The 27334-nt window shown below is 37.4% G+C and overlaps 1 protein-coding gene across 6 annotated transcripts in view; it reads right to left on the bottom strand.

The window, feature by feature from the left end:
• Window positions 1-20497, bottom strand: part of LOC145606677 (uncharacterized) — a 39406-nt gene extending 18909 nt beyond the window's left edge. For all 6 annotated transcript variants that reach the window (XM_081662490.1, XM_081662491.1, XM_081662493.1 and 3 more), the window contains exons 1-30: window positions 20369-20497; window positions 19846-19965; window positions 19665-19726; window positions 19206-19321; window positions 18688-19110; window positions 18005-18189; window positions 15721-15884; window positions 15569-15633; window positions 14738-15466; window positions 13840-14141; window positions 12576-12673; window positions 12307-12492; window positions 11756-11936; window positions 11487-11675; window positions 11363-11406; window positions 10887-10943; window positions 10629-10725; window positions 10345-10517; window positions 10048-10261; window positions 9777-9902; window positions 9601-9690; window positions 5634-5750; window positions 5351-5431; window positions 5148-5255; window positions 2969-3138; window positions 2016-2094; window positions 1755-1829; window positions 814-911; window positions 602-709; window positions 92-149 (exon numbers count right to left, since the gene is read on the bottom strand). In XM_081662490.1, the coding sequence (XP_081518616.1) occupies window positions 92-149; window positions 602-709; window positions 814-911; window positions 1755-1829; window positions 2016-2094; window positions 2969-3138; window positions 5148-5255; window positions 5351-5431; window positions 5634-5750; window positions 9601-9690; window positions 9777-9902; window positions 10048-10261; window positions 10345-10517; window positions 10629-10725; window positions 10887-10943; window positions 11363-11406; window positions 11487-11675; window positions 11756-11936; window positions 12307-12492; window positions 12576-12673; window positions 13840-14141; window positions 14738-15466; window positions 15569-15633; window positions 15721-15884; window positions 18005-18189; window positions 18688-19110; window positions 19206-19321; window positions 19665-19726; window positions 19846-19956 (4506 nt within the window). In that variant the 5' untranslated portion in view covers window positions 19957-19965; window positions 20369-20497. The remainder of the gene's footprint in view (window positions 1-91; window positions 150-601; window positions 710-813; window positions 912-1754; window positions 1830-2015; window positions 2095-2968; window positions 3139-5147; window positions 5256-5350; window positions 5432-5633; window positions 5751-9600; window positions 9691-9776; window positions 9903-10047; window positions 10262-10344; window positions 10518-10628; window positions 10726-10886; window positions 10944-11362; window positions 11407-11486; window positions 11676-11755; window positions 11937-12306; window positions 12493-12575; window positions 12674-13839; window positions 14142-14737; window positions 15467-15568; window positions 15634-15720; window positions 15885-18004; window positions 18190-18687; window positions 19111-19205; window positions 19322-19664; window positions 19727-19845; window positions 19966-20368) is intronic.
• Between the last annotated feature and the right edge of the window lie 6837 nt (window positions 20498-27334).

Below are 27334 nucleotides of genomic sequence, written 5' to 3'. Positions count from 1 at the left end.
CACCATTTTGATTGAGGGTGGAGGGATGGGGGTGTTATGAAGAATACCAGAATAGATAAAAGTTAAGATCTGTGTTCTTTGAAATACATACCATCTCTTCCTCACGCCTTTTCTGATCAACTGATTCAAATACATCGATCTCAGACTCACTGAAATATAAATACGAAGTTTAGATAAGAGAAAGCAGAAATAAAGCACCAGGAAAGACGTATGGGACAATAATATACTAAAGCTAGCTCTATCATCATGCCAACAACACACACATACATACACAGAGAAACTTAAAACCAACAACACACACTTACACAACGTGAGCACAGTGTGTTACATAAAACAAACTTTCAGATTTGGATAAACAATTTAAAAGTAGTTCTACTGTCACTTGTCCCAACAAACAAGGTCAGAACCATGACAAAAACAATAGCATCTCATCGTCTTTGAAAGTGCACAACACTTTTGGGTTTATGCATGTTTTTACCCGCATTTCCATTCATCCCACATGCAATAAGCATAAAAGTAAAAAATTAAAAATAAAATATATAAACAAAAAGATTAAAATCCATGAACAGCTCACAAACAATTCTGGACACAAATATGATACCTGCGGGCTAATATGTCATTTAAGGAATCATCATCCAAAACAGGCGAAGCTTCTTCTTTCTTACATTCCCGTAGGAGAGACTCCAAATATTCCCTACGATCTTCAGCACTGGAAGATGGTATATGTTACAATGTAGCAATAAGCTATAGTAATGTATAAATTACCACAAAATCTAAAAGCAAAGCAAAAAATTTTAGCTTAATGTGTTATACCTTGTATTGTTATCAAAGAAACCAGCAGTAATACTCTGATTAGCCACACCCAATTTGTGCTCAGCTGAAGCTCTCACTTGCTCTTCCACAGTATGGACCTTGAGTATCAAGAAATCGTACAATAAGGGTGACAAATTAACAGTCTTATACCATCACAGAAAAGAAATGACTATTATAAGCTGTAAAGAAAGATCTACAATGAGCATTGACTTGCATGACCAACAGTGCAAAACAAAACATACTATTGCAGCGAACCCAAAAAACATAAGTAAAGACGGGAGTTCTTCCAATTTCTGATATTGTTAATTGGATAATGTTCAGTTTACTAATCCTTATATAATTGCACAAAGAATTAATAATACAGCGAAAATTAGCCCAAAATCCCTCAAATAATTTTGCATAGTCTACGCTTTTGGGTGGTAGATTTGTGCCCTTGTCCATTAAGTGCCTTCGCTGAACATGGTTTACCGAATTATTCTACAATAGACCAACAAGAAGAGGACGTCTTCTTTCAAATGTCCAAGCCAAATTCCCTTGGATATTGATTCATCTCAGCACCTTGAGTTTATATGAAACCAAAAAATCATGGTCACGTCTCTCCAAATCTAACGTAATTTAGAAATATGTTTACAATTACAGTTAAATCACCAAGAAAAATAATTCACAGTGCCTTGGCAACTTCGTGATGAGTCTAATTAGCTCCATCATATGAAGAAGTGGAACACAAAAGGAGACTTTGAGCAGATTTCAACCTTCACTTCATTTCTTTGTCATATTGATAAAAAGATTGGTAATAAATGGTTATCAAATTTAAAATTTCAGTTAATTAAATAAATTAATATGCTCGGGTAATGAAAATGTAACTGCTAAAGTATCACAACATCTTCAAGGTAAATGGGACAAAGAAAAAAGGTAAAAAACTGAGACAAATATGAACTTACTGTTTCCAATCTAAGAACAAGCACATCTTTCTTCTGTCCAATCCTATGGGCTCTAGCTTGTGCTTGCAAATCAACCTTATATCACAATCATTAATAAATAAAGTTAGCATTTAAAAGTTCAAACCAACATTATCATCATGAGTGTCCAACCCCACCCCCCAACCCACAAAAAAAAAAAATAAATAAATAAATAAAAATAAAAAATCACACACACATACAAAACCAACCAAAAAAACAAAAGAAACAGCACAGAAAATATGCCTGAGGATTCCAATCTGTGTCAAATATGATGACAGTATCTGCTGCTTGAAGATTCACCCCAACACCACCAGCACGAATACTACAAAACATGGAAAATAAAAATAAAAAATAAAAATAAAATAGATAAAATCAAATACAGTAAAAAGTAAGAGATTTTAAAAAGCTTCAACAATCTACAAATCCTATTCCTCACAAAAAAGATATTGAGCAACAAATAGAGATCATTAGAACCCAAAATCATTACATGGATTCACATAACACCACAAATTCAATTAAACCCACTTTTTTAGCTAAGTAATAGTCTATCATCTTGGAAATAATAAATCTACTTTATATTTCGCCAAAAACATTTATGACAACACTATATCCCCATCTATTACTTCTCAATAATTGAATACGCCAAATTGCATTTTTCTTTAAATTATATGGCTCCTAATTATACCCTTTTTATTTCGTAAAGTTAGTGTATTATACGAAGTACAGAATACTACCTAAGCTTTTTTTTAAAAACTAGTATATATACATATATAACAATGAATTGATCAAAATAAGCTTTCTCTAGTTTTTTATACTTGCAACACTCCTTGGAATACTATATGAGGAAGTCATTAGAGAAGGTAAATAAATGGGTAAACTGACGGATTTAGCTATAAAATCTAAACCACAACAACTTAACACTTTCTTTATATTGGTGGTACAATTATTTTAATCACTTTTCCTGTTTACCAAGTCTGATATCTTCCTTAAAGTGAATGACAAAATAGTGTGATGCAAGTAAATAAAGACAGTGGAAATTCTTTAAGCAAGCAATTTGCAAACATTTGTGACATCCCAAACGCGAATAAGAATTATACTAACGGATTGAATGGGTGAAATAGTTTAAACAAATATTCAGATACCATTCGTACCTTCTAAATTCCAGTTAACTTAAACAAAAACAAGTCTACACTAACCTGAGCAGGAATATAAAATAAGGCGATTCTGGTCGGTTAAATTGTTCAATAAGAGCACCTCGGTCTAGGCCAGATGTATGTCCATCTAACCTAAGGTAGCGATATTGTTTCCATACAAGATATTCCTCCATAACATCAAGTAACCTAGTCATTGTGGAGAAGAATAGAACCTGCAAAATAAAACGAGAATTCACCCAATATCACTCACTGAACCAGTAATCCTTGCAAATGCAGTAGTACAAAAAAAAAAAAAAACAAAAGCCCTGATTGTATTGCCCAGACAAATAAGAGTATCATAAACATGCAAAAAGTGTTTGGGACTTTGGATAGATAGACACGCATTCAATCAAGTGAAACCACACCTAAAATGTTTGTGATTCCTTGTAAAGTTATAAGCATAACGTCTTTGCAGGACATTAATGCCCCACACCAGACATATATCCAAACTTACAGCTAACATAATTTCTTTAATTTATTTTTTTTTTTTAACAATCACTTTCTTAAATTTGAGCACAAGAGTCAGCAGGTTAAAATTTAACAACAGTCACCATTGAAACAAGCTAATTGATGACTTCATCTAGCTTGAAAGTTGAACCTCCAATAATATTAATGTATAAATGTGAAATTTAACTGTTTTCTACTATTGCTGAGTTTAGGCTTTGACTGTTCATATCACGGTCAAAAAATCATTGAATTTAAGGAATTTAATATTTACAATTGATTTATTTAATTATTTTGGATCATACCGCCGTATCCTTCACTGAATTGCCAATACTAGTTTTTTGGTAGAAAATTTTACATGATAAACCTTTTTTATTACACATTCATATTGCTACACTAAAATGGTGATGCTCTAATTGACTCTGTGACCATCATGACCAAATACCAGTTAACTTTTTGTTATGTTATTAAATATTTTTTATAAGAATAAGCCTTTACATATATGCACATCTACCACATAGCCACCAGCAACCTCCTCTGCCACCTCCAACCAACTAATCAGCCATCATCACAAATGCACCCTTTACGTTCTTCATTAACTACTCTACAACTGCCCACCCCTACTTAGACTACCCTACATGATCATCGGCCCTCCGCTCCCTCAGTAGCCCCTTTTCTGTAGCTTTTAAATACTCAATTAGTTTATCTTGGTTGTTGCCAACTACTTTCTCTGTTTCTATTTAGTTGACGCGTTCAATTTAGGCACACAAAATAAATGAGAGGAGAGAGAATGATAAAGCAAGTGGGGAACATACCCGAAAAGGAAACATGTCAACTAAAAATAAACTTTTTAAAAAGGAATATGTGTCGATTACACAAAAAAAAAAAAAAAAAAAAAAAAAAAAAAAAAAACGGAGGTAGCATATAATATTTCCATATGAGACATCTTTAAAGCCTTCAAAGGTAATTTTGGGATTACTCTCCCAAAGTCCCAAGTGAATAGATACATTTCTTTCAATAAATACAAGTGCTGGTGGTCTCAATCATATCTTTGATTTCATAAGTCAATTTAAACTACTTGGACATATTATAATGTACAGGACCTAATTTATTCCATGAAAAAAGCAACCATCAAAATCTTCAATAGTACTCCCCTGTTGGATATGTATCCTGCCCACATCATCAGTAGACTGCATTAAATCATATTTAGACTCCCTAGAAGAAGGGGCAAATGGGTAAGAGAACCAAAGAAAGGAGGTATTTAGGCGAGCAATCAAGGGAGCAGGACTGCGGGTAAAGGGCAGCAATGGTTAAAGTGGGTGGGGATTATGGACAGCAGTGGTCGAGGTTGGTGAGGGTTATGGGCAGCAGTGGTTGAGGTTTTTAGGCAGCAGTTGTTGAGCCTTTGGGGGCTGGGGCTATGGGATAACAAAGGAGTGATGCTGTGGCAGCACAGGCCGTGTGTTTTGTTGTTTCAGTTAGGAATGAGTTCCATTTTTTATTATTTTTTAAAACAACAAAAAGTTAACAAGGTTGTTTTATTTTTTTGGCTGTAAGATTACATAAACATTTGTATAACAATGATACTGGGTGAAATTAATTTTTGAAATTTTCACGTGTTTTCAAATTTTTGGCCACCACATACAATGTCTAAAAGGAGGGTCACCATCTAATTTGAAAGACATTAATCTAATAATAAAGTAAACGACTTAAACAACAAGAGTAAGTACATCAATACCCGATGATTAGTTGCTTTGAGTTTAGGAAGCAAACGATCGAGCATTTCAAGCTTGCCACACAGCCTTACAATTGGTGGCAGAAAGTGTTTAGGTATATAACCATCCACCTACATTATGAAGAAATTTTAATTAAAAAAAGTAATAATAATGTCAGCATATAGACAAATAAAATTATGCACACAATTAATAGAAAGAAACATGCCTCTTCTGCATGAAGCTGACTAAGATATGGATGATTGCAGATATTCCTGAGCTCCATGACAGAGTTGTGAACTGCTCGAGCCTGATAATAAGTGATCAACATAAGCAAATAACTAATTTAGAATATAGACTAATACGTGCAGAGCATGACACTGGTGTTCTGAATTTTTTATCAAGTGTTGAAAATTGAGATAGGTCTAAAAAAAGAACCAGATTTTTTATCTCAATCTATATGATTCTTCAAAAAAAAAATGAAACAGAAAACTTAATGAAAATAATGAAACCTTTGACATCCCAAGTGCACCGAGATTCTCTTCCACCCTCTTCATCAGGAGTTTTTGGTATGCAGAAGCCTCACACCTGACAAGTCTCTCAATTTTCTCAGGCAATTCATTCTCCACCTGCAAAAAACATGATCACTAAACTTTAGCTACCCTATTTTCTATTATGTATCTCCTATTGAGAAATAGCTACACTGATACAGTGATCGGAAAGTATAATTGAGCCAGTAGTCAACTAATATTAAGAAGAATTAAAGGCTTTTTAGAGAGAGGAGTTTTGATAAAATGTTGTATATCACTAGGAAAAGTTAACCAAGTATTCATGGACACTGCCACAACCAGGTTTACGAAAACAGCATACTATCAAAAGCCACATTTTCCCCCTTCCTTAAGTCTGCCAAACACTAACAGGATGCTTTCTTCTTTTCAGCTGCTCCAGAACCCCGTATACTTATCATAAAATCTCTCATCTCTTAGCAACACCTGATGGTAACGTAAAAGTACAAGGAAGTATTGAAATAGTTTCAAAATTTAATATGTATTCCCTCTGCTTTGTAATACTTGCCACACTTCAATATTCATGTTTGCCCATGCAGATTATCAATCATTTATATTTTTTGAATTAACACGTCATGTTTTGAAAATATAGTCAAATTGTGTGAATAGTTGCAAGTATTAAGCAACAAAAAGAAATATCATACAACTTCACATATAAAAAAAATTCTGAAACCCAAGCTTCCTAAACCCCTCAATGACCAAATTAAAACCCACTCCGTTCAAATACCAAAAATGTGAGGGAGGAGGATGTGTGTGTGTAGGGGGGGGGGGGGGGGGGGGGGGGGGGGGGGGGGATCATGGATGACACAGCCTGGCTAAGAAGCTACTAAATCAAAACATATATAGATAAGCATAGCATGTTGTCCATCAAAAAAAGTCCCACATTGCACAAAGATTGCATAGATCTGATACCCAAACCCAACAATAGGTTGGGGACCTATGCAATATTGTATACAAATAAGTAGATAGCTATGGTTTAAATCAAGGTTCTTAAGACACCTAGGCATTAAAATCATGACCAATGATTGATGACATCTTACAATATAAATGAACAATTAAAATCATAGGTTGAATGTCAAAGTTAACTATTGACCTTAGTTCCTAAAACAATTTTAGGCTTGTTTGCAAGGCATATGCACATGGCTCACATGTGTATGGTTTCACGTGTTTTTTCTTCATTAAGGTCTGCTTGGGATATCAAGCTCCTTTAGTTGGATTTGGTGTAGGATGAAATGAAGCTTGGGTGGCAAGGCAATATGAATTTAGGTAATCACTAAATGCATAGTCTTTACTTCCCTCCAAAGGGAAGGGTTTTGCATGTGAATATATGTTTGTAATCTGATTTCTTATTTTTCTTATTTGACTTGAGTTTCAATGGAAAGAACAGCTAACATAAATAGGAAAAATTGACAAGAACAATCCCAACTTTGCCTCATTCGCCCAAAATAATCCCAACTTTCGATAATTTTTTAATAATCCGAACTTTGATATGAATTTGCTTCTAATGGTCCTAACCGGTCATCTAACTTGTTGTAATAAGTTATTTGACACGTGTTAGCACCTAATTGGTTAGAAAAAAAAATTTAATTTTTTAAAGAAAACTAAAAAACTATAATAATTAATTAAAAAACCACCTTCAAAAAATAAAATAAAAAAATAAAAAAAACCACCTCCCACGCCACTAACCGACCACCTTCCCACCGCCCACCACACCAGCTGAACCTCCTGCCCCTTACTCCGGTCGATCCCAGACCCCTTACCCATCGCACCGACGCCCCGCCAAGACGCCAACCCCCTTCCCCACGAATTTTCAGTCCCGATCCCGCCTCGTTCCCTTCCCCCGTCCCGCTGATCCCGCCCCCATCCCCTTCCCAGTCATGATTTCGACCTCCCTTCCCTTCCCTTGTTCTGATTCCGACCAAGTGCGCTTACTATCACCGCCCTAAAACACGATTTTGGGTGGTTATGGGTGGGATTTCGGTTCTGGTGGTTGTAATGGTGCTTCAAGTTTGGTGGTTGAAGGGTGGGAGCTTGCGGGTCATATTGATTGTGGTGGGGGTTTTGGTTGTGGTGGGTGTGGGGCTGGTGGCTCATGGGATGTAGGGAGGTGGAGGGAGGTGGCTGGGTTGGTGTTGGTGGTAGGTAGGGTGGTTTGCATCTTTATTGTTTCTATTTCTTTTTTTAATTTTTTTTAAAGTAATTATTTTTAAAAAAGTTAGTTTTAAATTAATTATTAATTAAGTGTTATTTAATAACTAATAATCATTTTACAAAATTAATTTCTTTTTTTAAAAAAATTTACCTACTCAACAAGTTACCCGTCACTTAGTACCATTGAAAGCAAATTCATATTAAAGTTTGGATTATTTAAAAATAATCGAAAGTTGGGATTATTTTGGGCGAATGTGGCAAAGTTGGTATTATTCTTGTCAATTTTTCAATATAAATATGGTGCTTTGTTGTGTTTTTTGTACTCCCTTCGTTTTATAATAATCGCAACACTTTCCTTTTTCATCCGCTTCGTAATAATTGCAACACTTCCTTTTCAGGTAAGGACCCACTACTATTTTTTTTTTCTCTCCTACTAGCCCCACTTATACTATTTTTTACTATGTTACATTGGCACGGGTACGGGTATCCGATATTGGTACGGATCCAAGTGTCCGATACGTCGTTTTAAAAAATCTAGGACACGAGGACACCGTCTTAACTTCGAACTCGGGTACAAATACGGCAATAAGTTTTGTTGTTTAAGAAGAAAAAAAAAACCAGAATTAGTATTCGTACAACAAAATTAAATATAATCATTATAAGTTTAAAATCTTTTGGAAGCTTGTTAATTACCGAGTAAAACAAATGCGGAGTACGAATGAGTACACTGTACATAAAGCCTTTTTAAAAGCATTTTTATCATCTATGTACTGTACAAAAAAAGTTTACCTTGGAAAGCCACAAAGTTTATTTTTTAAATAAATGTACAGTACAGCTGTACACCACAAAGTTTTTTTAAAAATATTAAATGTACAGTGTACTCTTGGGAAAACACAAAGCTTTTTCAAATAAAGGTAAAAAAATAAAAAATCCTTCATTTTCCTTAGGGCTTCAACCAGTGCTTTCTTCTTCTCTCTCTATAAGCTTCACTTCTTCAATGGTCGTTGTATCTTCCTCCTTGTCATGGAAAACCTTTTCAAGACGACCTTGCCGCACCCGAGAGCCAAGTGACGTGTCCGGACCAGATTTTATACCCGGATCCGTGTCGGGTCGTACCGACCCGGGTATAACGGCTAAAATGCCGTGTCCGAGTAACACAGATTTTTTCTCACTTCTCTATAATTTGCCTAAAACTTTGTGCCATCCCTACTGTTGCGATTATTACGAATCAGAGGGAGTAATATAGATTAAACAAGGGAGGAAGGTGCTACTGGATTTAGAATTAGCTAGGAGAAGAAGGCAGAGTGCAAGTTGAGAGAGGAAAAAGAATTTTGAAATGCTATTTTAAGCTATCATCAATCAAATCATACCTTACTAGTTTTGTTCGAAATAGATTACAAATTTCGTCATTAATACCTCATCCATCTTCTTAATTCCCTAAAATCTACTGTTTAAGTGAGAGAACAGCAAGTACAGTTACTTATACACAGCTTAAAACTTTCAATTTGTTAGTTTTGTGAGTCTGAGGTTAAATTTGTCTTCACGCAAAAGCTAATCGGAAATTTAGGATTGTTCTTGGTGGCCTAGCCTTATAGATGAGATATAAAATTATATTCGGCGCCATTATATTAGTATCATTAGTCTAATTATATAAGCATTCATTTCCAAGATAGTATTTTCAATCGGAGTCGCCATTTACCAACAAAGACTAATATATGAGATTAAAAGATGGGGAAAAAGTAACAGATATCATCAGAGGAACCTTGTGTTTCAGCCTACGAAGTACAAATGGACGAAGAACTTGGTGAAGACGATTAATGATTAAGAGATTCTCCTCCTCGGATAGCAAGGCCTGGTCATGAAAATCAAAACTTCAGGTGAATAAGTGAAAAAACTCTGAAAGATAAACCAGTGAGAAGGTGCCAAAATTAAAGTCACCTCGTCAGGGGAATTGTCACCATTACTCTCAAATGGCTTGTTAAACCACTGAGAAAAGTCCTCAGAAGAGTTAAAAATGTTTGGCAATAGAAAATTGAGCAAAGCCCAAAGCTCCTCAAGATTATTCTGCAAAGGTCACCATATTATTTGACATTAAAGAAATGGATGATAACTAAATCAATGGGATTACATAACTTGAAAGAGTGTAAACAAACCGATAAAAAAGTGTAATAAGAAGATAATGTATAAAAAAAAAAGATTAATCAATAACCTGTAAAGGGGTTCCAGTTAATAGTAATCTGTGAGAACTATGATAAAGCTTCAAATCCGCATTTAGCTTGCATGATGCATTCTTTATCCGATGTCCTTCATCAATTATAATGTAATGCCAAAAAATTTTACTCAGCTTTGGCCTGTCATGCTTGTTCATAAGATATTCATATGTTGTCAGAAGGACATTGAATTTCTGGTGGATGATGCTCTCCCTATAGCAGAAAATAAACAGCTGCAATTATTCGTGAGGGTATTATGTATGAAATAGATACTTTGTAATACAAAAGTTCATTACTTGAATAGCCTACGCCGCTCTTCTGGAGGCCCTGCATAAACAATTTTGTTTATACCAGGCGCCCATAAGTTCATTTCCTGTTCCCATCCAGGAAGAACTGATGACGGAACAACCACTAGAAAAGGTCCTCTGTCATTTTTTGCCTCCATCAAATAACAAATTAAAGAGATCACCTGCAGTACAAATATACTATCATCCACAATTCAAGATCTGTAACTGCAAACCATCACAAGCTCTATATTCCTTCTTGGAATCATGTGAACCCAAACCCAATTAAGTCATACCTGAACAGTTTTCCCTAGACCCATTTCATCAGCAAGAATCCCATTTAAATGATTATTGTACAGTGAGACAAGCCATCGCAAACCATTCATTTGGTACCTTGAAAAAATAAATAAATAAATAAATAAAAGTTAAAAATAAACAAAATAACAAATTACATGACAACGCAAGTCATAGTTCACTGATCCGCAGAAGAAAGAAGTAGCCACAAGACTATTCTAAGAAAGAACTAGAATAGCAAAGTTTCTGTTCTAAATTACTCTCTTAATTTTCCACCACGAAGTCCAGCTGGTTGCTCAGCAATGCTCTCCTTGATGCTGCAAAAATAAATTGCAATGTGTAGCTAGAGGGTGAGCATTAGGTAAAATAAATTATAAATAATAACAATAATAATAATAATAATAATAATAAGTACGAGTAGCAACTGATTGCATCATAATACACTAGTTATGGACATCATCGTTTACAAAGTTCACTCAAATGCTCCTAATTAAGTAATTTATACAGGTCAAAAAATAATAATAAATAAATAAATAAAATCACATATTCCTGTGGAAATAAAATAATCAGCAAGATCAGTATTCTTGTACCCATCAAATTATTTCTCATTAAACAAAGCTTTTACACTACTATATGAGCCCAATTTTAGCAGATTAAATAAACAAATTTAACAACTTCAACTCACAACAGTCAAATATGGTTTATGCTTATTTAGAGTGAAAGACATGAATCTAACCTGTGGGCGATCAAATAGTACTTCTCATTGCTTTCCTTGTAATGCTGAAACCAAAAAAAAAAAAAAAAATTAGAGTATTCCCCTAAAATGGAAGAAAACCTGAAAACCCTTTTCTACTACTTGCCTTTGCCTGATCACTCTCATCCTCAATATCAGCGAAAATGTCGCTGCTCTCATCAATAGTTGCAATCCTGTTTTCATCCATCTCGACTTGTCGAGCAGCAGCCTTTGCCTCCTTAAGCTTTGATCCAAGCTTAAGAAGATATTTCTCTGTCTCTTTGAGAAGTTGCTTGACTCTATCAGATTTTGCATCCTAACAATTTTCAAATCAAATGTAAAACTCAGAACTTAAGGCCAGAAAATGCAACAATTAAGTTGATTCAATTCTCATACCTGAACCATCCGCAAATATCCTTCCACATCATTGATTTTCAGTAAATTAATTTTTTCACGCTGAATTCTGTCAATCTTTTCCCGGTGTATCCGCTCCTTCTTTTTGTGAAACTCCTTTGCATATCGATTAAAACCTTTGCAGCGTTCTCTCTTATATTTAAACACATCCTCCAGTCTCTCCCTGAGTGAAGTCGAAGCCACACATGAAATACAGTGAAAAGAAACCAAAACAGCTAGATTTAAACAAGATACCCCCTCGGTCCCCAAAAAAAAAGTCTCATTGCCTTTTGCACACATTTTTTGGAAGTTGAATAAGGAAATAAGATAGTGGGATTTGATTGATTAAAATGAATAAAAAACATAACATTGTGGGATTTAATTAAGTAAAGGTGAATATAGAAATAGATAAAGGTCAAATGGGACTTTAATTTAGTGACAATGTTTTTGGGTAAAATGGGACTTATATTTGGGGACGGAGAGAATAATTAACGTATATAAAACAAACAGGATCAAAAATGAAACATCTTATTGAAAAATAGCATCAGACACACTTGTGAACTTCTACTTCACTAAAGAATTCCTTCTGTCTCTCACGGATCCTCTTTTGACGTTCTTCCTTCATCTTCTGCTCATATTTTTCTACATGCTTCAACCTCCTACCAATTCGGTGTTTCTTGATTGATTTCAAACGGTCCATTTCAGTTCGTATGGGCTTAAAGAAATCACTCAAGATATTCCTGGAGAAGTGATACATAAAAATTTCAGATACGTAGAGAAAGAATATTTCAGCTAAAGACAGATAAAATTATATCTACATCACCTTCGAAGGCAACGCTGAAGCTCCAATAATTGAAGCTTTTTCAACTCTATCACACTCCTTGTTTTTGCAGATATATCTGCGGATGAGCTAACAGTTTCCTACAGATCACACAGACAAGAAAATTAGAAGAGCAACCATGAAATTAGCATCCTTTTATTTATGTGTACAAAAACGACACTTTTAAGGGTTTATAACTGCAACATACCAAGACACTTATGAAATACGTAATTGAAGAAAAAGATTTACGACTTTACAGTCATAATAAGCTTTCTCACTTTAAAGCTTTCACAAGAAACCAAATCTTATTCTTCTACAAAACCTTATTTTTCCAAGAGTAGCCAAGGAAAATAAGTGGTTATACGGTATACCACCACAAACTCCTTGTGCTTAAGTTCCTTTACAAAATCTAAAATTATTTCTTCTGTTATTTCTACTACATATTTGAGCTTCTATTTCACCTAGGTTGAAGTGTTTACTAGAAAAAGCAATAATTATCCTACCCAAGTTAACAAAATCTTGTTAAGACACTCCCTCTGATCATGACCATGTCCTTGATGCTTCTCCTAGAATCACCACCTTTTGTTCATCCTTTACATGTTGAATAACATTTCTAAATACCAAGATCATTGATAACTTTATTTCTGTTTAACAGTGATCACGGAAGTTCCAAAAGGCTCTAATAACATTCTAATGTGTTTAAATTGGGAGTTATCTTAGTTGCCTGCACTCAATCAATGAATTCTAAGGGTTTACGAGAAAATTTTATCAAATATGGACTTCAGATAGCTCATTTGACCAACACTAATATCTTGAAATTAAGACAAAAGATTAGTAAAATGGCCCCCACTCAACATACTAAGCCACTCTCCACACTTGTCTTTTTCCATCTTCGCAATCACCACCCTAATGTCTTCATCCACCTTTACCTTGGTCTATACGCAAAATAATGTTACATTAACACATGGAGTACATAATAAATACCCAAGATAAAATCAACTAGAGGTGTAAAAAATATGTGACCCTTGATTAGCATTACTATTAGCAAAACAGATAAATTACAGCTAAGTTTCATTAGTTTTTAAGCATTTAATATACAGCTACTTTCCATAAAATTCAGTTCTAAAACATTCATATACAGCTAAGTTCCATATACACTGAAAAGGATATAGAAATTAAGCAGTGAGCCCCCCCACAACCCCCCCCCCCCCCCTCCCCCCAATGTAAGTCATATGCCATAACCAAAAATCGACAGGATAGGATATACCTTAAGCTCACTAAAACATGAGGCAATTCTCTGGTCAGCATTTTGCAATTTTTGCACCCACTTTTGTTCTGAAGCAAGTTTCTTTTTCTGGTGAGCCATAATCCATTTCTCAGACAATGTGTATCTAGGAGAAGGGCGCAAGTTAACAGACACTGGATTTTCTTCCTCTTCAGGTTCTATAAGGTTATCCATAGCAGCAAGAGAGCTAGAATCCTTATGCATGTAGCTAGAATCAGCCACCGGAACAACTATTGACCCATCTGAGATAGACTTTGTTTGATACTCTAGAGCACCATTACCATCTGCACATTAATTAACTTAATGAAGAGTAACAAGAATATGGGCATGCGATTACATCAAAATAGTTTGACTACAGAGTCTATGCGTATGATAAGGAGGGGCAGTCCTCACAGGTAATGAAGGATTAAAGGCAATGCAGATCATTTTTCTGAGCATAACTAAGCTTACTTTTTAAGAAGAAAACTGCAAATGAAGAGGAGCAATTGAAAGGTGAGGTGAAGGGATATACTTGAAAATCTGCGTTTATCTCTTACATGCTTGTTAAATTAATACCTCTGAGACTTTTCTTTATTTTTAAGTTTATGTTGTATATATGGTCCATTCAGCTCCTTTAAAATTACTTTTCCTGCTATTACTTAGCAAATTAATGCAACATAAGGTACACCACTATCCCATTAATTCAATAATACTCCCTCTTCCCCTCCGGCCATATGATATTTGCTTTTCTTTTAAAAGATCATGAAACAAACCACAACATAAATTTATATCAACTAATTCCATTTTACAGTTTGCAATAGACCCCATACTCTCAAGTTTTCATCTATAACATAAACATAGCCTTTTCACCCAAGCATCTCCAGCCAAGAGTTTTACTCACCATGCAAGGCATTTCTGAGCAACATGTTAGCATCATTTACTGGTCTTGCTCTGTGATTTCCATTGTCCATGCCATGAATTGACTTCCAAGATGAGGACAATTGGCTATCGGGCAGCTGTTGGTTCTGACTATGGCTGTCACGTTGAGACAAAATTGAAGAAATCTCATTATTGACCCCAATGTCATGTTGAACAGTGGAATGCAATGGACCTCGTGGGAGGTCACTGTGACCAACTCTAGCCCACCTAATCATCTCAGGATTTAGCTGATTGTTCACACCAACGACAGAAGCCCCATGATTTGCCCCCCCTGGCTGCAAAATGTCTTCATGTACATGGGTGGCTGGACTTCTCATCCCTAAAGTATCATGCTGAATTGAAGTTGTAACAAGTGCAGAAGAGTTGGCTGTTTCCTGACTCTCTGTATCATCCTCCATAATACTACTTCCAGGAGGATGGTGTTTCATATCTTCATCATTATGTGAAAGGTCAGCCAATGCAGGTTTTCCCGCCTCATGTTTTATATTCTCAGCTTCTTTTGAAAAAGGATCAGCCTCTCTAACAAATCCACCAGCAGCAGAAGCAGTAGGAGCACCATCACTCTTCATGCCAGCCAAGTTTCCTAATGGCAAAGGGACTTCAGATATACTGCTCGACTCAAGAGTTGTTTGTTGCTTGCCCTTATCTTTCGCTAGCTCTATTTGAGCTCCATCTACACTACTGCTGGATCCTAGCAGCATCAAACAGAGTATTAGAATTATATAGACACACAAAGGTTTTTTTCTTTTAGTTCAAAAGGTATAGCTGATGATACAGGTTGTGAGCATAGTACCTTCTTTAGGTAAGATGTTTCCAAGTGCAATCTCAAGATGTAGTCTTTTTGGGGCCAACCCATTTCTATGCAAATGAAAATTCGTCAAGATAAAATACAGATTCTCTGATATAGTTTGTCAAGATAAAATTTGTCAACAATATAATACACACCTGAATGCTAAGAAGACCAAACATTGAGCTCTTAGCTGCTTCAAATGGTGCTCTTTAAAAGGCATGCTTGGTACAGAAGCAGTACTTGCTGGATACTTTCCTGTATCTCTTGAACCTGAACTTCCAGGTATCCCCCCTTCACAGTGATTGCTGGGATTAATAGCCTGACAGAAAGATACGATCAAACAATGTCGGAATCAGTATATTAAAAGGTCAGCAACGAAAAAAAACAGGTACACTTAAAGGATCTTCCTCAGGAGCAAGCAAGGCCCCAACCAGAACAATGTTTTTAAGTCATCAGTTACAAAACCTATACATTTAAATGTATAAAAGCTTGTGGCATAGGGATCGAGTACGCTTATTTGAGCAACAGGTTAAAGGTTCAACCAGTGCGTCCATAACAATAGAAGACGGCATGACATCCTAAAGCAAAAGAAAAGTATAATAGATTGGTATCTAAAATGGTCACAATAGTTATACAAAGGACTGCCAAGGAAGATACAAGACTGGCAACCACTTCATTTTCAATTATGCCTTAGCAGAAAAAATCTAAATCACCGACTTCAAATCATCATTAACAGTACAGGTTGAGCAGGTGTGCAATAATTAAGCATTCTAAAGCAAAACAATAGAGGAACTCTTTATGTTTCCAACTTTTCCCATCAACACTTTTCACTTACAATGTAAGGGTGCATTCTATTCACCTAATCTACACTTATTTATACCTATCTAAACTTAACTATACTAATCTAAACTTATCAGAGCTAAGCTAAGTTATTAGAGCTTATCTTAGCTGTAGATTGACTTTAGGTAACCTTAGTAACCGTCATCTGAAGTTTTTCTTTCTTGAACATATAGAAAGTTATTAATTATCAGCCCTTATCTGAACTTCTTATTCATGAAATAAGAGGACTTAAGGGGAACATAATAGGGCCTAATACCCAATAACTTGACAGAGAGTCCGCTCATAGTACTACAACATTTACCAACATTGTATGGTAGAAATCTTTATGCTACATGGATAGTTTGAGAGTAGATGATAACCTATTTCTAGATAACCGTGAAGGCCTATACCTGACTTCACGGCAACCAAGAAGCAAATCATATATAACATTTCTTTTATTAGATGTTGGAATCATGTGTTCATATTTTTTTTTTATTTTTTTTTTTTTTGGGAAAGCCGGTTAGTGCATATTATTATATCATGGTAAGTGTGTCAACAAGTACATTCGAGGAAACCTCACTAGGAGCGTGGTTTTCCCAGCATTGTTCGACGCCAAATGGCACTAACCTTGCAAGATGGTGGGCAACAAAGTTGCCATCTCGCTTAACATAAGACCAAAAAACAGAATTAAAACTGATAATGTGTTCATATTAAATGAATTTAAATTACATGAAAACTAGAATTTTCTCTTTCAATTTTTTTGCTTTGTTCTTTTCACCATAAAATGTTTTGCTAAAATCAATTTCAACCAATGCAAAAAAATTTCTTGCACTAATAATCAGTTAGAGGTCATTCGTTCTTTTCTACTCATTTTGATTTATTCTATTTTAGACCAACTCTTTTTACCATCTTACCCCTGCAGTAACATAATAATTACACCTTTCCACACTTTCTCACTTCCTACTTTATTCACTTTTTTCTTACACAAACCAACCTTTTTACAATCTCTCTTACTTTATCTTACACCCAGTCACATTCTACAATGTTTCCTTAATTTGCATAGCTATAGTAAACAAGTAGAACATAAAAAAACCGAAGGCGTACTTGAATGTAGTTACAAATATAAGCAATCAAAGTTGTATTTTGGCAAACATGAAAATCAAATAAGAACAGCTATATAAAAGCTAAGAATAAAATTATATAAAATGATAAAACATCTATTATATAATCATACAATAGATAAATTATAATCTTAAATCATAAAGAGATCTTAATACATCTCAAAATGAATCTAATGGTTCGAACATTGATAGTTGATGCATTATATCATAACAGTTATACTAGATTTTGTTCACACAAATTACTAGAATTTCATTTTATAACCAAACACTAATATTATAAGGTGGCATAGTTTTCCTAGATGCCTTTTAAATGGCATAACACATCATTAATTAACGATGCCAAATGTCATTGTTTTGTGATCTAAAGCACCGATTCAAATAAATTGGTATTGGCATAAAAATAATAAAAGACAATTTAAATTTTTAGAAAAGAACTTAATATGAGTCCTTGCATAAAATTCTCCATGGATTACTTAAGTAGTCTAAAATGAGAAATTACTTGAGAAAGCCTATCAGCATTCGCTGGTATATGTGAAATTTCAGCAGCGTCAAAAGAAGAAGGTGAATTTAAGTTTCTCATTACTCCGTCAACTTGGATACCAGATGATAATTGCCCTGGTACAGTTCTCTCTCGCAAGCTGGTTGCACCCCTGAAGAATCCTTGCTTCCAGCTTTCAGAATCAACTGCAGATTAACCAGCAGACGATCAGAAGAACAACCCATGTAAAGATGCAACAACAACAAAGCCTTAGTCTTAAAATGATTTGGGTTCGGCTAACATGAATCGTTATAAGGACCTGTTCGCAGAAAAATGGATCGTAGCTAGATAATTGATTAACAAAAGTGGGTGGTAGAAAAAAAAAAAAAAAAAGAAAATTTATCATCTTGCATATTGCACATGATGTGGAAACCAACACCAACACAAGGGAGTGGAGCAAAAACAGCAATAGCAAGATGGTTCCACAAGTTCAAGCTCATACACCTCCTTCTCTAGCATTATAAATGAGGTAAATGGTAGATTGCTGAATGCCTGAATCATTATGAAGGATTAATTTGCTCTAATTAAAAACTAAAGGGGTGAAACAACTAGCACAATGTAACACTCACAGAGTCACAGCCCAAAGAACCCTAACTCATCCTCCGTTTTGTAATATAACAGAGTACAGAATAGTAAACTATCACCTGGAAGAGTTCCTCCAGCTTCCGACTTGCCAGCAAGCCTCTCCTTTCTTATATCAGGCCTGCCAGAATAAGAATCAAGCTGTTGGGAGATATCTTCCTGTATTTCTATGCCAGATGAATCAGTCCTCTTTCTCTTGATATTCGCTCTTTTAGGATCTTTCTGCATACCTTGTTGCTCCCAACCTGGCGGCTCACGCCTATCCTGTGAATATGAGTTAGTAGATCTAGTGTCAATACTAGAAGGGCTCTCATGATCAAACGACATTGCACTCCTTTGGGAAACTGGTCCATGGAAAGGATCGTTCCCAATACTGCTAGGAACAGCAGGTGGCTTGCCAGAACTAAAACCATCAGGCCTTGTGGTCTCATTTTCAATCATGCCTGATTTAGAGTCTGCGACAACTCCAGCAGACTGTGAACATCCTGCAAAGTAGTTCAACGATTACAAAACAATCACGCTGAATAATGAAATGCTTGAAGGAGAAGAAAATATAATCTTCAATAGGAGTAGTTAACACCTGCTGATTGTGCTCTGGCAGACTCTCCCAAATGAGATCCACTACTCAAAGGAAGGCGTGACGACATCAATGCTTCGATATCAAGGCCGTGCTGATTTATAACAGTCTCCATGGCCCTTGTGAAGTTGAAATTTAACAAACACTAAAGTAAGCACTTTTTCAGATCATAGCTTTAATTTTTGTAGTTAAAAATAACCTATCGAGCAATAGCAAGATATCAGAATCTAATTAACAACATGGTTTCGCCTAACAGAAGAAACGCAACCAGGGTTAGGTTTGCATGAAGATTTCTTACACCTCTAATATTTCACCACCCAAAACCCAACAGTTTTTCGCACTCGAGCCACATCACGACAACAAAAATCAATCGAAAAATTTCAAGGTTCACTATTTCACCGTACTTTTTCATAATAAAACATAAAACTATCGAAAATGATGAACTCATTGTACACTACTTACCTAGATATTACTTGGTACGGCATAGAATTTTCTTTCCCACTTGCTTTCATGTGTTGCAATATCTGAAACATACAAAACATATGAAAATTAAAAACCATATAATCATAACATACATATCAAAGATCACCAAAATTCGACTCGGAAAAGAAGACAGACAACGACAGCAACAACGACCACTCACAACATAGAGTTTCGTCGCCAATTTCGCAGGCTCGTCTGTAGACTCATGAATGAGCTTCTGCAAAAATTTGGCAGCCTCAAATTCAACATTATGAGGATGGGGATCCGCCATCTTGTTTAACTATTAAAATCACAAACAACAAAAAAAATATCAATTTCATTAATGAAACAGTAAAAGTAGCTCAATTTAACAATTTATAGCAAAAAAAAAAATACATTAAACAAGGGTTCAGTAGGTTCAACTGAACTAAACCCTCAAATCTAAATAAAAATAAAATAAAATAAAAATAAAATAAAAATCAGTAAAAAATACAGATGAATCTGGAACCCTAAGATTGGGATTTCTGGGAAAAGTTTGCAGACACCCGAAATTCTCAATTTTAAGCTTGTTAGATGGAGAAAATATCAAATTCGTATGAAGTTGGGGAAATCCGAAACTCCTAATGATAGTGTTTAAGGAAACCCTAGATTGTGAGATTAAATTTTGATGGTATAATAAAATTGATAGTTGAATATGAACTTACCTTTAGCTGCTTCAATGGAGAACTCTGAGTACGCTGCAATGAAGGAGAGAGAAATAGGTGAAGCGTAAAAGTGAAAAGGAACAAAGTTAGCTTTGTTTCCGTCCACGGTGCTGTTACTGAAGTCTGGGGCTAAAAATGTTACATATACGGCTTATACGCCTTCTTCGTACTATAATATTACAGACACATTTTGACTTTAACAATACTAATACAGAATACGAAAAATTAACAACTGTTTTGGGTGTTTTCTAGTTCTTCGGGAAAGTTACAACTCGAAAACTAGTCCCGTGCGGTCCGTACGTGCTAAACACGGGTACTCTGGTTGTTGGAGCTAGGTAAAAGTGAAATCTTCTCAGATTCCAAAATTAGGTGTTTATGGTATTTTTACCCTAGACAAAGTGGGCCAATGAGGAAGTGCCACGTGTCAGAAGCTGGCAGGTCACCCTTGACCAATCTCCAGCTGACACGTGGCCTCTCCAGATACTTTCGTAGAATTGCGGCCTTCAAGGGCCCAATTCCCCAAAATCCGCTATTTGGCGGCGCAGCCCATCAGTCCTAGGTGAGAATGACCTAGGGAGGGGCACTTTTCCCAATGACCCTATAAATAGGGAGATATTCCCCCAATTTGAGGGACATTCAGAAATTTACTATCATTTATTACATCCTATTTTCTCTCACATCAGAGAACTCCTGAGCTTGAAATCCAAGCAGATCCCCACCTAAATTTCCGCACTTTTTACTCTCCTTCAAGTTACTAAATTGAGCGTTGGAGGCGGAGCACCACCCAACCGGTGTCTTCGTTGATATTGCAGGTACAGAGGCAGCAAGACCAGTCTTCGAGCTGTAACTCTCCCAAGGGACAAAAACACCCAAAACATTTGGCGCCGTCTGTGGGGAGAGTACCTCAAGATGGTTCAAGATTCTGTACCAATTCTTAACTCTACTTCTCTGCGTCCGGTTACTCAGGCGGGTAACCAAGAGGACCTACAGCCGGTTATTCAACCGGAAGGCTTTGAAATCCCTCAACCTCAGCCTCAGCCAGAGGTATTCACTGAGGAGGAGGAAGAAGAAGACAATGATGTGGAGACCTACATAACCAAAGATGGCTCCCTCATCTCTAAATCCATTCATTCCAGAGATCAACTGGAGCGAAATCTAGACCAGGCGGGTCCAAGCAGGCGGCCCACTGGGAGGTCAGACGGGGAAACCCGGAAGACCAGAGGAGAGGCTCCAGTCACCCGGAATGAGCTCATGAAATTCATGAACTCCTTCAAGGGTGAAATCAAGGAGATGATCAACAACAAGGCTGGCTCTAGCAAGAGTCTGCCAGCTAAAAAGACTCCCAATGATGGGAAGAAGAAGAAGCCGGTCAAGGACAGGCAGCCAACTCCTCATCCAAAGGAGAAGGCAGCCGCAAAACTTGACTGGACCAAGATTCTGATGCCCTAGAGGCAGCCCCGGCAACCCTTGTCGGAGGCCAAAAAGGCGTCTACCTTCGATGCTACACATGTCATTAATCGAAGGAGACAGCAACAGTCTGAGTCAGCTTCTACCTCAAGCTTTCCAGACAGCTTCAAGGAAACTTCTACAAGGAACTCCATGTCCTTGCATGAGAGTCGGACAGGCGGTAAATCCGTCAACACCGAACCTCAACTCATGATAGGGTCAATGCCATACGCACCCCAGGCGCAGTATGGGCAATATGGCCTCCAGTTTATGCAGCCACCCCATTCGGAGGTCAGGCGGCATATACCAATGTCCAGCCACTGGACTGGCAGCTGCGGCTGATGAGGCTAGGCGAACAGCCGTCTGCCTTTGCAGCCAATATAACCGAGGCGGCCCCGCCGGCCAAGGTTAAAAATGTTTTGGTTGGTGCTTATGATGGCACCACCAACCCGGAAGACCACTTGATGGCATATACCAACCTAATATGCTTACAAGGTTGGGACGATGCCACCTGGTGTCGCTGTTTCCCGGCTACATTGAAGGGCATTGCCCAACAATGGTTTGACAACTTGCCAGCCGGGTCTATTGATTGTTTCAAGAAGCTAGCCTTCTTGTTTGCCACCAACTTCTCAATGAACATCCCTGCTAAGAAAACAAGTTTAGACTTGAGCACAATTAAGCAGGGGGAGAGAGAAGGGCTACGCTCATATGTCAGGCGGTTCAACCTGGTCAGGATTCAGATCCAGGGGCTGTCTGACGAGGTAGCATTTACAGACTTCTTCAAGGGTCTGAGAGACGGGTCGACTTTTAAGTTCGACCTTGTCAAAAAAGGGGCATTTACGCTACAGGCGGCCCTGAGGGAGGCGGAAAGCTATATTCAAGCAACCGACCTCTGCACGCCTAGTAGCCAGTCGGACTCCAAAAAGTCTGACAAGCAAAAAGAGAGCCGGTCTGCTCAGCCGGCAAAGAAAAAAGAAGAGAGCAAGAAAAGAAAAGAAGTCTGGGCGGTCAGTGATTCTGAGCAGCCGTCCCAGAAAAAGAAGAAAGAGTTTAAACCGTACGTTCCCCGGTACGAGTTTAACAAAGACTGTAACTCCATACTCATGGAGGTAAAGGACCGGCTGTCCATTGAGAAGCCGAATCCAATGAAGAGTTTCGTCCAGTCACGGAACAAAAATAAATTTTTCCAGTTCCATGAGGAGGTTGGCCATGACACCAACGACTGCTTCAGTCTACAGCGGACGTTGGACCGTCTGGCTGACAAAGGGCTTCTAAAGTCCTACATTTCTAAGTCCCCAGCCGGGGCAAAAAGAAAAACAAGGGTCAGCCCTCCAAGGCAACCCCCCAGCCTACTAGTAGTTCGGATACCGACAGGGATCCGGTCTACACCATAGCAGGCGGATTCTCTTGTGGTGGCCCTACCATCCGAGGTACCAAAAGCCATCTTCGAAAGATGGATAAGGATGATGATGAGCAGGCGTCTGCCAGCTCCACCTTTCCGGATGTCCTTATTACTGAGAAGGACAGGGGCAGCGTCCGCCGCCCGCATGACGACCCGGTTGTCATTGAATGCAAGGTCGCCAACCAGTTAGTTGGGCGCATCCTTATTGACACCGGCAGCTCGTCAGACATCATCAGCCTCCAGTGCTTGCAGAAGCTGAAATACAACTCCAACAGCATGCATCCGATCACCCACCCCTTGGTTGGTTTTGGGGTTGGAATGGTCTACCTAGCCGGAAGAATTGACTTACCCATCCGGCTGGGAGAGAAGGGCCAAGGACGACATATTGTCGTCAGATTCTTGGTCGTTGAGGAGTTGACCGCCTATAACATTATTCTTGGAAGGCCAACCCTCAACGAAGCCAAGGCGGTGATCATCCCGTCTCTTATGCTCATCAAGTATGAGAGGGATGATGGCTCTGTTGGTTCCCTGAACGAGGATCAGAAGACGGCCCGGGAAGTGCTATCTCTCAGCCGTCAAAGATACTGTAGCCGCAGACGGCCAAGGGAAGGAACCAATAGACCTTGATAATGTCAAGGATGCCAATTCACCCCCACCAGCAGCCGGAAAAAGAGAAAAGCTGCAGAGCTGGTGGAGGTGAAAAAAGAAAAGAAATAGCAATCACTGACCGGTGAACGGTCAGAGGAGCTCCGTCCCCAACCGGCTGGTGAAAGTATTGATCTTGTTCTGGACAACAGCCGTCCAGAGAGAACTGTTAAGGTTGACGGTTGCTTGTAACACCCCCGATTTACTAACTAATAATAAATAATAAAGAAAGGATAAATAGACAACCTTTGAATAAAATTGCGGAAGCATACACCTAAATCGGAGATATTACCGCCACACTCGACAACCTGTCAAGTGTTAAGGCTTACAAAATCCCAATAATTACAACCCAATAAATCTAAGTGAGCTATTTTACAACTTTATAAACTCGTTATAACAAACTAATTGAAACACTTGAGCTCCTTTAGCTACGATCACCTGATCAACCTGCTAAAACAATCTTGTCTGCTCACCATTAAGGACAAATTCCAAAATAGATCGTCGCAGGGCCACCATAAGAAAAAGACATGGCCGCAAACACAAGTAGCACAACAAAACAACAAACACAGACACGTCAGCAAAAAGCTGAGTAATCACCACATATCAGAATACAGAGTATAGCAAAATAATCAACATTACTAGCTCAATTAAACAATGTACTTCAAACTACATTACACATTGTACTCTGAGAAAAGTAACCACTGATCAACTCAACCTCGAATAATAATATGAACCTTTACCCAATATATCCCATAAGTGTGCCATGCTCATTGTTCTATACCTAGCCTTGGACATGGGTAATTCGAATTAAACCAACAAGTATAAAAACTTGAATACTCCCAATAACTAGAAAATACCTTAAACCAGACCACATACGGGCCAATTTCCACTGTAGGGGACCATAGAAAAATAAATAATAAAGATTGTACCTCATTCTTAACTCATGATCATTATCTCCTTACCAACATGCCAAGGACTAAGGTCTATAACGCCGAGCCTCAAACCAAGAATAAAATATAATAATTCTCAACCTTTTGATCTCACACATCGATCAAATAATTATTCATAAACAATCTCAACAATGGCACATGTTCCCAAATAAATAACATAACAATTCGGTTCATAATATCTCAACTCTTAAAACACATACTAATAACCCAAATATAATCATATCTCAACCCAAAAAATAATACTCTGCATTAATAACCCTAAAACCTCAATAAAACAATACTCCCTATAGCAACAACATTAAAACCTTAGAAATTATCATTCGTAAACAATAAAAGTAATACGATACTCATAGCCAATCAAGTCACATAATATCAATAATCAATCATGTACATATACAAACTTGATCACACGAATTACAATTATAAAATTTACACATAATAATAATACAGAGTACAAATAATAAATCATATCACACATTTTTATATGAAATATAATACAAACATCTCCAAAGTTTCGTGTGATTACCTTTCGACGAATCGCACATGATATAATACAAAGGGGACGAACTAGGTGGACAACTTTGCAATTCATGGTTTTAATCCCACAAACAATTATGTACAACTTCTCTCATGATGCAATTAACATATAAATCAATTAATATGATGGTGGAGATTATAGAATAAAACAAAACATTAAAGAAGAGTCAAATTGGGTTTACTGATTTGTGCATGAAAGTTGCGCACAATCTAAGAGGAAAAACGGCTGCTCTCTTATATTTTTTAATAAAATATCTTTTGCGGGTTAAGAATAGTTTATATACGCTTAAAATTGTAGAGTCCTATTTAAATTAAAATAGGGTTTAAACCCTTTCCGAACTCTAAAATAAAAAAAATATGAGATTAGAAAAGAATCTTAATAAATAAAAATAACTATTTTTTTTTTAAAAAAAAATAATATAAAATTATAAATTATTCGGGTATTACATTGCTAATGTTGTTCTGGGTGCAGACTTGCACCTACTGTTGAAAGAATTCAAAGATGTGTTTGCCTTTGAAGTGGAAGAGATGCCAGGCATCAGCCCGGATCTCACTGTCCACAAACTTGCCGTGGATCCAAAAATAAAGCCCATCCGGTCAAAGAAGAGGAACCACGGTGAGGAAAGAAGTCAGGTGGCAGCTGCCGAAGTAATAAAGCTGCTGGATGCCAGGTTCATTCGGCCTTGTAATTTCCCCGACTGGGTGGCAAACGTTGTGCTTGTAAAGAAGCCGAATGGTACCTGGCGGATGTATGTAGACTACACAGACCTCAACAAGGCATGCCCAAAGGATAGTTATCCACTTCCAAAAATTGACAGTTTGGTTGATTCAACAGCCGGTCATGCCTTGATGAGTTTCATAGATGCCTATTCCGGCTTCCACCAGATACCCCTGTGGAAAAAAGATCAAGAAAAGACGGCCTTCGTCACTGATCAGGGGCTATTCTGTTATACTGTGATGCCGTTTGGCTTGAAGAATGCGCCGGCTACGTTCCAACGGATGATTAATACAGTCTTCATTAGTCAAATTGGGAGGAACGTAGAGGCATATATTGATGACATGATAGTCAAATCCAAGCAGCAGGCGGATCACCTTGCTGATCTTCGAGAAACCTTCACCACACTCAGGCGGCATAAGGTTATGTTAAATCCTAAGAAATGCGTCTTTGGTGTTGAGTCTGGGAATTTTCTCGGATTCCTGATTGATCAAAGGGGGATAGAGGCTAACCCTGAGAAGATACAGGCGGTAATTGACATGAAGTCACCCCGCATTGTTAAGGAAGTACAGAGACTCACCGGTTGGCTGGCAGCATTGGGAAGATTCCTCAGCCGGTCAGGTGACAAATGCCTTTACTTCTTCCAAGCAATTAGGAAGAAGACTAGATTTGAATGGGGGGATGATGATGAGGCAGCCTTCCAAAAATTGAAAGAACACTTACACTCTTTGCCAAGGCTTGTCAACCCTTTGCCTAGAGAGAAGTTGTACATGTACTTAGCCGTCTCAGACCATGCCCTCAGTGCCGTTCTCCTTGCTGAACGAGACGGTACTCAGCTCCCGGTATATTTCATTAGCCATGTGTTGAAAAATTCTGAACTCCGGTACCCCATGGTGGAAAAATTTGGTCTTGCTTTATATATGGCATTCAAAAAGTTGAAGCCATACTTTCTGGCACATCCGGTTGTAATTTACACCGACCAACCCCTCAAGCGGCCAATGTCTACTCTGGAGTCATCGGGAAGAATGTTAAAGTGGGCTATTGAAATGCAAAGTCTTGAAATCACCTACGAACCAAGGAAAGCAGTGAAAGGTCAGGCGTTTGCCGACTTCATTGTTGAAATGACTCGTCCGGTTCTTCCGGATAATATTGACCAGGTTTGGAAGGTGTATGTAGATGGGATCTCTACAAAGAACGGCTGTGGTGCAGGCATTGTTTGTAAATCTCCAGAAGGAGATAAATATGAGTATGCACTACGGTTCAAGTTTCAG

The sequence above is a fragment of the Chenopodium album genome, chromosome 23 (genome assembly GCF_948465745.1).
Source record: "Chenopodium album chromosome 23, dcCheAlbu1.1, whole genome shotgun sequence".
NCBI classification, from domain to species: Eukaryota; Viridiplantae; Streptophyta; class Magnoliopsida; order Caryophyllales; family Amaranthaceae; genus Chenopodium; species Chenopodium album.
Note: the sequence above shows the minus strand (reverse complement) of the source record. Positions and strands in the feature narration are given on the sequence as shown.